This window comes from Phytophthora parasitica, assembly GCF_000247585.1.
Source record: "Phytophthora parasitica INRA-310 unplaced genomic scaffold supercont2.16, whole genome shotgun sequence".
Classification (NCBI taxonomy): domain Eukaryota; phylum Oomycota; class Peronosporomycetes; order Peronosporales; family Peronosporaceae; genus Phytophthora; species Phytophthora nicotianae.
The window spans coordinates 1,034,143-1,042,541 of NW_008649002.1; the positions used below are offsets into that span (position 1 = coordinate 1,034,143).

At 46.1% G+C, this 8,399-nt stretch overlaps 2 protein-coding genes across 2 annotated transcripts in view; both read left to right on the forward strand.

Moving 5' to 3' along the window:
- Positions 1–2,383: 2,383 nt before the first annotated feature.
- Positions 2,384–4,029, forward strand: PPTG_08976 (hypothetical protein). The gene has a single exon (XM_008903732.1). It carries the CDS (start codon positions 2,427–2,429, stop codon positions 3,927–3,929), a length of 1,503 nt encoding a protein of 500 aa, XP_008901980.1. The 5' UTR covers positions 2,384–2,426; the 3' UTR covers positions 3,930–4,029.
- Positions 4,030–6,867: 2,838 nt separating this feature from the next.
- The window catches only part of PPTG_22440 (hypothetical protein), a 5,979-nt gene continuing 4,447 nt past the window's right edge, over positions 6,868–8,399 (forward strand). The window contains exon 1 of the mRNA XM_008903850.1: positions 6,868–8,393. Coding sequence (XP_008902098.1) covers positions 6,943–8,393 — 1,451 coding nt within the window. The 5' untranslated portion in view covers positions 6,868–6,942. The remainder of the gene's footprint in view (positions 8,394–8,399) is intronic.

An 8,399-nucleotide genomic window follows, 5' to 3' on the forward strand; every position in this document is an offset into this window, starting at 1 on the left:
CATTACAACTACATTGAGCTTGTAGAAGGGAAGTTATCGCAGGTTTAGTGAGCGGTTAATTCTTTAACGGACAGGAGAAGTACGAATTTTTTAGGACATTTCTGAAATTTAGCGTATATACTATAGCCAAGGGCTACGAAATAACAGTGAAAAACTGGTGATTGATGTGCCATAGTCAACAACCGTACAACAATGACTGCATGCAATGGACGTGGAGCAGAGTAAAAACTATTAGCGACACAAAGTATAAAAAACTAGTGCGGACTAAATTTTAGTCTGCGATTCAAAGGCTAGATGTAGTTTGGGCTTTTAAAGTTCACTGCTTGTCCAACAAACAAGATCACAAGAAAATGCAGAAAATATCTCAATCTTGGCGTTCGTATCAAGTAACTGGTCACCGTTTCCTCAAAATCACCATGTTATGATTGTCGGAGAGCAGGTAAACATGAAAATTGATTCCAGATGTTTCATTGCAATATCAGTTAGTCATGGAGTCAAAACACGCGGAGACCTGCATTTGTGCTTTCATGAAGAAGCCCAGGACTTTTATGTATCTGGATATCACGCTAGGCGTAGGCTACAATGACGTCAGAATACTCACATCCACATGGATAATTTCAATTTGATATGCCTGCGTGCATCTGCAGTCGGAAGCTAGCGCGCACCGAGGGGGGCACTTTCATTTTTTCGCTTCTCTAAGGCGGCGTACTTCCTCGCCTCAGTTATAGAATATATAACTGAGGCGAGGAAGTACGCCGCCGGACGAGGCGACATGAGTAACATGATATATATTATAGAGTATAAGGTAGGAAAGGTTTTACAGACGATCCCACAATTTATTCCTGTCTAAGGGTATTCCTATTCACGTATGTACCAAAAAAATGGTTCCGAGTACCTTTGGTTTGGAACAGTGCACCGCATCCAGATGTGGAAACGATTGGTTTTTTACCTTCCCTCTTCGCAAAGCACACCGGGCATTTAAAGTACTACAATTGCGTCTTCGATGATCCAGACGAAGGTGATGGAATGCCCGCTGTGCTTGCGACGATGTTATCTCGTCTGCACGTTATGGACCCAGTCCGTGGACGAGCTGCTGAACCCGCCGGACGATAACACTCCTGCAGAAGATCCCACAGATGAAGATTTCTGTTGAGTTGGTGACCAAGAATTGGCTGTAGATGGATCTGGCAACGGCTCAGAAAAACTGGACGAGGACGATATGGAGCGTAGTACGTGGATGGAGGAGGACTTGAGCCAGAAGCAATTAAAGAGCATCTCAGGTGGGTCGCAAAGTTTCTAATTCGTGCAGGTGCGACTGGCGTATCGGGTAGATCGGTGAGCGCTTGCGAGAAATGTAGTCCACGCTCCTTGAAGAACTTGGAAAAAAAGCAAGGCGACAAGCACCAAAAGCCTTTGCTAGATTTCTTCGGATGTACTGTACAGTTATGACTTCTTCCGTAGTTAAGCACCCCAAAATAGAAATATTTGTCTTCAAATGTTTTCCATTTTACAATTGAGGGGTGAGAGGGAAAGGGTTTGTATGTGACTGGTCAACTAATTTATTTACAGCTATTGAGGAGTACTTAAGTATTCCATTTCTAGGGATTACTACCGAAGGGATCATCTGTACTGATGTCTTTGACTTTGATCTTGAACCGTTTCAGAAACTCACCAAGTTGAAGCTTGATCCTAGAGATACGGACGTTTTGCAGGTGCGATGCATATGGGCTTTGCATGTGGCTCCGCTTCGGCGTATGCTTCCAGCGGGTACAGGTTCAGGGACAGCACTTTATAGCCTTAACTATCGTAGCAATAACAGCGCGAGAGTAGCGGTACTGCGGTAAAGCAGTCCTGCAGCACTGGCACACGAGATGAATGTGTATCGGGTCTGGTGATCGAGACTCCATCTCGCCCTCTATCACATGTTTTATTGGTGCTGAACATTTTTCACTGATGTTTACACATGATCTGTTGATAGGATAGCGGATCATAGCTTCCCTGTGCGAAGGTTCAGTACATTTTCGGCGGTTTAAGCAAAAGCTGTGCAGCTACCGCACTAAGCTTTAATCCTTTTTACTGGTAGTTCACTCCCTAAACATGCTTTCAGTGCACCCGTTCTGACTAAATACATAGATTGCTCTCGTCGATTGCCATGTTTGAAGGATGCTGTCACCAGCTCATGATATAAAGATGTGTTCGTAGAGCCCGTGCAGCATCACCGCTAAAGAAGTGCCCGCCTCATTGAGCCAGAGTGGATGTTGAAGCCACAGGGCCCTGGCTCAAACAGCTTTTATAATATGCATCCTCGATATCATAGACATTGAACCTGTGATGTTCTCGACGTCGTTTTCGATCGTGTTGCTTTTTGTCATTCTCCATTTCACCGCTTTCGATTCACCTCCTCGATTCTCAACACTCGGTCAATCATGGCGAAGGGCCCGTTTCTCACTTTAGAAGACTTCAAAACGTGCTTCAATCTCTTCTGCTGCATCTACGGCATTGGAACGCTTGGTATGCCCGGTAACTTCGCTCGTGCCGGCCCAACTTTGGCATGTTTTGCCTTGGCCTTCATGGCTTTTGCCAACACCTACTCTTCAATCACGATGTCCAAGGTCATACTTCTTGCCCCGCGATCGGTCAACACCTTTGGTGACCTGGGCGAGTGGAGTATGGGGAAGACTGGACGCTACTTATGCGTCATCTCTCAGATGGGCTCGTGTCTCCTGATCCCGTGCGTCTTCTTGATCCTCGGCGGCCAATTGCTTGATGGTCTGTTCCCGGACGCGTGGAGCCAAAACACCTGGACTGTTTTCATGGCACTCATGGTGCTGCCGGTGTGTCTGGTTCCTACGTTGAAGGAAGGTTCGGGCGCTGCTTTTGCCGGTTGCTTCGGAACGATCCTTGCCGACATTATCGGCGTATCAGTCGTCATGTACGGCATGCGAGGACACCCGAGTGTGCCGTTCCCGGAACTCAAGTTTGAGCAGGTGGCCAACATGTTCGGAAACTTGTCGCTCGCTTACGGTGCTGGCATTATTATCCCTGATCTACAGCGCCAGCACAGTGACCCGAGCCGCATGCCTCGTATTGTAGGCATCACCGTCATCTTCGTGTCGTGCCTCTTCTTGATCCTGTCCAGCACTGCCTATTCTGCAGTGGGCTGTCAGATCTCCGGCAACCTTCTCTTCACGATCTACCCGGACAGCGCCACCGGAATGACGTCGCTGGGCTTCAAACCGAGATGGGGTGTTGTGGTAATGGCCTACTTGTTCATGCAGCTCCACATTACCATCGCATTCTCGGTTATCCTAAACCCGGCCTTCTACATCGCTGAACGTCTGCTTCTAGGCATGCACAAGAAGAAGGACATGGAGATCGAGAATGGCTTCGGTTTCGAAGAGTCTGCCACACCTGCCGACATGCTGTCGAAGCAGTCGGACCCCGGAAACGTCAATGTCAACCGCCCGGTCCGTCGGAGCTCCAAGATGTCGTTTGTATCAGTGGCTGACTCGGAGCGTGTGCACAAAGACGACGAAGAAGCGGAGGCTGCCGAGTACACTGGATCGAACGTGTTCAAGTACGTCGCTCTTCGTATCACCGTCGTCATCATTTTGGTGATTGTGGCGATCGTATTCAAGGATCACTTCTCTGAGTTCTCGGACTTTATTGGCGCGTCATGTATCACCACGAACTGCATTCTCTTACCGATTCTTTTCTACTTCATGAAGGCCTGGGCGCGAGTCCCGATGTACGAGAAGGCTGCCGGCAGCATTGTGCTGTTCGTGTGCTTTGTTCTCGGATGCTACGTCACGTACACGACTGGCAAAGAGCTCTTCTTCCCGAGTGACAACGATGCGGAATTCCCGTTCTGCGACTCCGAATATGAAAACAAGGTCTACTACAACTACACGGCTGCTCACGAGAACTAGCAAACTAGTTGGACGCTCAGCTTTGTATCGGAGTAGGTCGTGGCTCAGTATTGTCTCATGTCACTTGCAATAAGAAAACAAGAAAGTATGTACTACAGTAGTCTGAGTTAACGTGTCGTCTTGCTCAGCTGTACTGAAATATCTTGATTTTCCCGAAAAAGCTCTGAATTCAGCAAAAATCCATTCACATGAGTAGGCGCATATCCTGTGCCTGCTTTGCAGCCGCAGCATCTGCGAAGCTGCTCCTTGAAAGTACAAATCAGGGCATTTGATTGATTTTCGCCTAAGTAAACCGACAAATTCTTGCTTTCTTTGTCCACACACGACTTACATTTTTTTGGGAATCGCCATACCTAGGCGGGTATGATTTGTTTTAGCGCATCATTCCATACAATAACCATCACTATACTGACAGATGAACCTGCCTAAGTATGCTCGTTTACTCTTTACTGGTTCTGAGTATTTATCAGAACAAAGATTCCCGGTTCGGTTCATTTCAGGAATTTGAACGAACTTCCATGTCCCAGCAGTGTTAGTCCAGCAGCCAGCTCAGGGTTTATTGCCTTTTCTTTCGTTGCTCATTAATAAGCCCTTTAAAAAACACCCCGAGCCTTCGCGACACAGCCTAAAGCTGATCCCAGATATGAAACTTGGGGGCACAGTGTGGTTTCCTATCATACTCAATAGGATTCGATTCCCTGGACTGGTAGACATGCTATTTATGAAGCTCGTTGAAAATACTATCTAGCTTGAAACTCGATACAATGTGAATATAGGAAAAAGTCAAATGAGAACAAATCAATGGGTTTAATTATCGAGATCGAACCACGTGCCCGTCCATTCTAAGAGGTTTTCATCGAAGATTAGTTTCTAAGGATCACAGTCGAGACCTTGGAAAAGTATGGTGTATCGTGAAGTATTTCGTTTGAAATCACACAATTCGTGAATGTGCATCACATCAACCGCCTTAACACGGCCAATTTGTTAAACTTGATCAAAAGTTATTCTACGGGATGGATTAGATAATGGATGTATTATTGCATTTGTATTCACCCTTCATGATTTGTTTTTGTGGTTACAACTTTAGCTCTGACATAAATTTCTGAGAACAGTACAAGCTGCCCATCGACTACAAGGACAGGTTGTCCTATGCACGGTAATGGTGATATTTTCTTTAGCTGATATAGATTGGCCGGTCTTTTGACAAGTAGCAACCGCTTAGATATTTATTTTATCGAATTTTTCATCGGGGCTGACGGTATACCTGCTAACGGTGGAGCAAGTACGCCAGCACAATTTGTGTTCTTTGGTATAAGGATTCTGGTGTCTTTGGATAATGGTAGTGGATATTCGTCCAAAAGCGACAGTATTCGCATTTTCAGCGATATGGTTGGTTGATATTTCTGGGCATTTCAAATACAATTCTCTATTTTAATTCTATTCTTGAAAACCTCAACTAAACTACATCTGAGTTTTTTATTTTTTATTCGCGGGTTTCGTGTTCGTTTCACTCTCTGTGAACACTCCGTTAATTATATTAAAAAAAAAAGCTGAAATCAGAGTCTTTTGTTTGGTGCTAACAATGCATTCGTCAAAGGTTGACTGTGATATGATAAATTGAAAACATCTCTTCCGCAAGATTGCGCTCTTTGCAAATGTTATAACAGAAATAAGAACGAGGCGGAGCATTGTCAATTCGTTAAGGTGTGTATTTTTTCACTGATATGTACAATTTCGTCAACGATAACTAGACGCAAAAAAAACTTATAATTTAAATTCAAATAAACTCTTTGCGCAAAGTTCCACAGATTCAGTTTGATGTGAAGTTCCCAGTACTAGCAGAGTAATCGACAATTTCGAGTGTGTATACAGTTTCGTCGTGCACTGTACTGTAGCATTTGAATAGTTTATTAGTGTTACACAAGTATCGATGCCCTCGGTAGTCACTCTTTTATTTCCCACGCTGTTTGTATGGACCCTTCACTAATATTTGGATTTTGCCGGATAAAAACATGCTTTTTCTTACTGGAAATTAAGCACCCACTAAAATAAATATCCAATTGGGCTAGTTTATAAAATCTGCTGATATTTCTGACGAAAAACTAATGTTATATTAATAAATTGTTCTAGAAAATATAATACATGATATCACAGCTCTCGCTAGTTGGTCCCACGCAGCCGCTTCAATAGAGTCGAATTCACTGTCGAAGGTATCATTATTGCTGGAACTGCACCCTATTCGTGAAGGGCAACCGATGTATGTACATCATGACAAAGTTGCGATGTACGACTTTGTCATCACTGCTTGTGTGAGTTACCATTCATCGGTATGGTTCCCACTTTGGACTGACCTCTCTCCCCCATTAGTGATTATCTCCAGTCAAGGGCTGTTTTAATAAAGGCATTTTTTTATAATATCCTTTAGTACATGTGCATTTAGCTTTAGCGATGACCCACAATGTAGCGCATTGTGAGGCGAACAAGATTCAACGATCGTTGGGGCCTCCGTGACGACGTATCGCGTGACGAGGAGTCACTGTGTACGAAATTGTGCAACCTAGCATGTTCTGTAGCTAAAGGTAACCGTAAAGGAACAGACCACTTCGTGGCGGAGTATTCCTGTTTCCAGCCGCTCACTGAAAAAGCTCCCTCAAGTAGAATGAATATCCATTCAAATCTTTTCGGCACGATGACGTTTTTGCATTGTTGATGCGGCCAGCGGGGTCACGTAGTATTATGGTTTTAATGCGTGACAAAATCCAGTCTCGAACAGTAAACGCTGTGAACGGAGCGATTATGCTTATGAAACCTACATTAAGCACAAAGTAATGGCTGCGACTGGAGCGAATTAACATGTTCCCAGCTCAGATATGTAATACATGGCCCTCCTAAAGCAGCCAGTTTGCTTCAGCTTCCACTCATTCTTCATTTTGTTTGCTCTCATTCACACCACAGCAACTAAAAACCATCGCACTTGTTCAACGATTTCTTCAAGCTTGACAGACCACGCTCAATGACGCAGTTAGACAAGGCCGGGATGCCTTCCGAGCACAATCTCTCCGAGCGACGCACGGCGTGGGCATTCATCCGTGCGCTGCTATGGAAAAACTGGCTGCTCAAGATACGCCACCCGATCGCTTCAGCGAGCGAAGTGATGGTGCCAGCCATCTTCATCCTGCTGCTAGGCGTTATGAAGGGACTCACGACAACCGTGAACGTACCGGCCGGATGGAGCGACACGGATGCATCTGCAAACGACGACTCCATCGGAACCAGTTACAACCTGTTCCAGGGATTCCAATGGTGTCGCCCGATAATGGTGGACGCTGAACTACCCAAGTTCGCGCTGCATGAAACGTCAATGGCTGGGTTAATCCTTAGCCTCGGATTGCAATCAATTAATGATGCCATTCGTCTGGAGGAACTATCGGGAGAGGCCCAAACCACGTGCTCAACGGGTGTGATCGCGAATGGGCTGGTTGAATCCAACACTTCTTCGGAGTACCGCGTGCCGGAAGCATGCGCTGAGAAGGTTTCTCCGTACAAGATTGCCATCGCCCTTGATAACACCTTCACGCGCAAGTATTTTGTCGAGACGATGGACATGTGGTACCCGCGTATGAATCTGATGAATTCGTCAAGTGAGATGCTAACGGTGCCGTCGTTCAAGGAGAGTATCGAATTCTTTGACACGAACGACGCGCTTACTACGTATGTTAAAAGTGACGACTACGGTAAAGGCGTCGACAACCCGCGCATTTACGCGGCCATCGTGTTTAATGCGATCCCAGCTACCGACAAGATCGGGTCTTTTGAATCTATCGAGTACACGCTGCGTCTGAACTCGACAGCGGGCGATTCTACCGGTCGGGTGCCGTCTACGAGCAGTTCGACTCTAGATGTAGATATTTTCCAGACTGACATCGACGTCGACTACTACTCGCGGTACACAGTGACAGGATTCATGACGTTGGAGACGCTTGTGACGCGCTTCGTGTCATGCATGCCGAGGTGGTTTTCAGCCAACGAATCGACCACTGGTGTTTGCCAGCGGCCGCAAACGACTGCACCAGCTTCAACAGAGCTGGACACCACGTTGCTGAATGTCCTGAACGACGACGGGCTGATCAAAGAAGTTCTTAAATCGGTCTTCACCTCTGGCAATGTATCCTTCTCGAGTGCCTTGTCAAGCATGTCGAACGCTACGAGAGAACAGCTGCTCACGCCATTACGTCAAGCCCCGCAGTCGTACTTGGGCTCCACGGTGGCCCCGTTCCCCGTCGACAGCTTCGCGAGTTCGTCATTCTACGACAGCGTGTCTGATGTGTTCTCCGTGATCTTCGTGCTGGCGTATCTGTTCACGATCTCGCGGATTCTAGTCGTGTTTATCCAGGAGAAGGAACTTCGGCTGCGTGAGTTCATGAAGATTCTCGGAGTGACGGAGAAGACGATCACTATCACCTGGTACAT

What these genes read in the sequence shown, in the direction of transcription:
- PPTG_08976 (XM_008903732.1), top strand. Translation starts at nt 2,427, where the DNA reads ATGGCGAAGGGCCCGTTTCTCACTTTAGAAGACTTCAAAACGTGCTTC.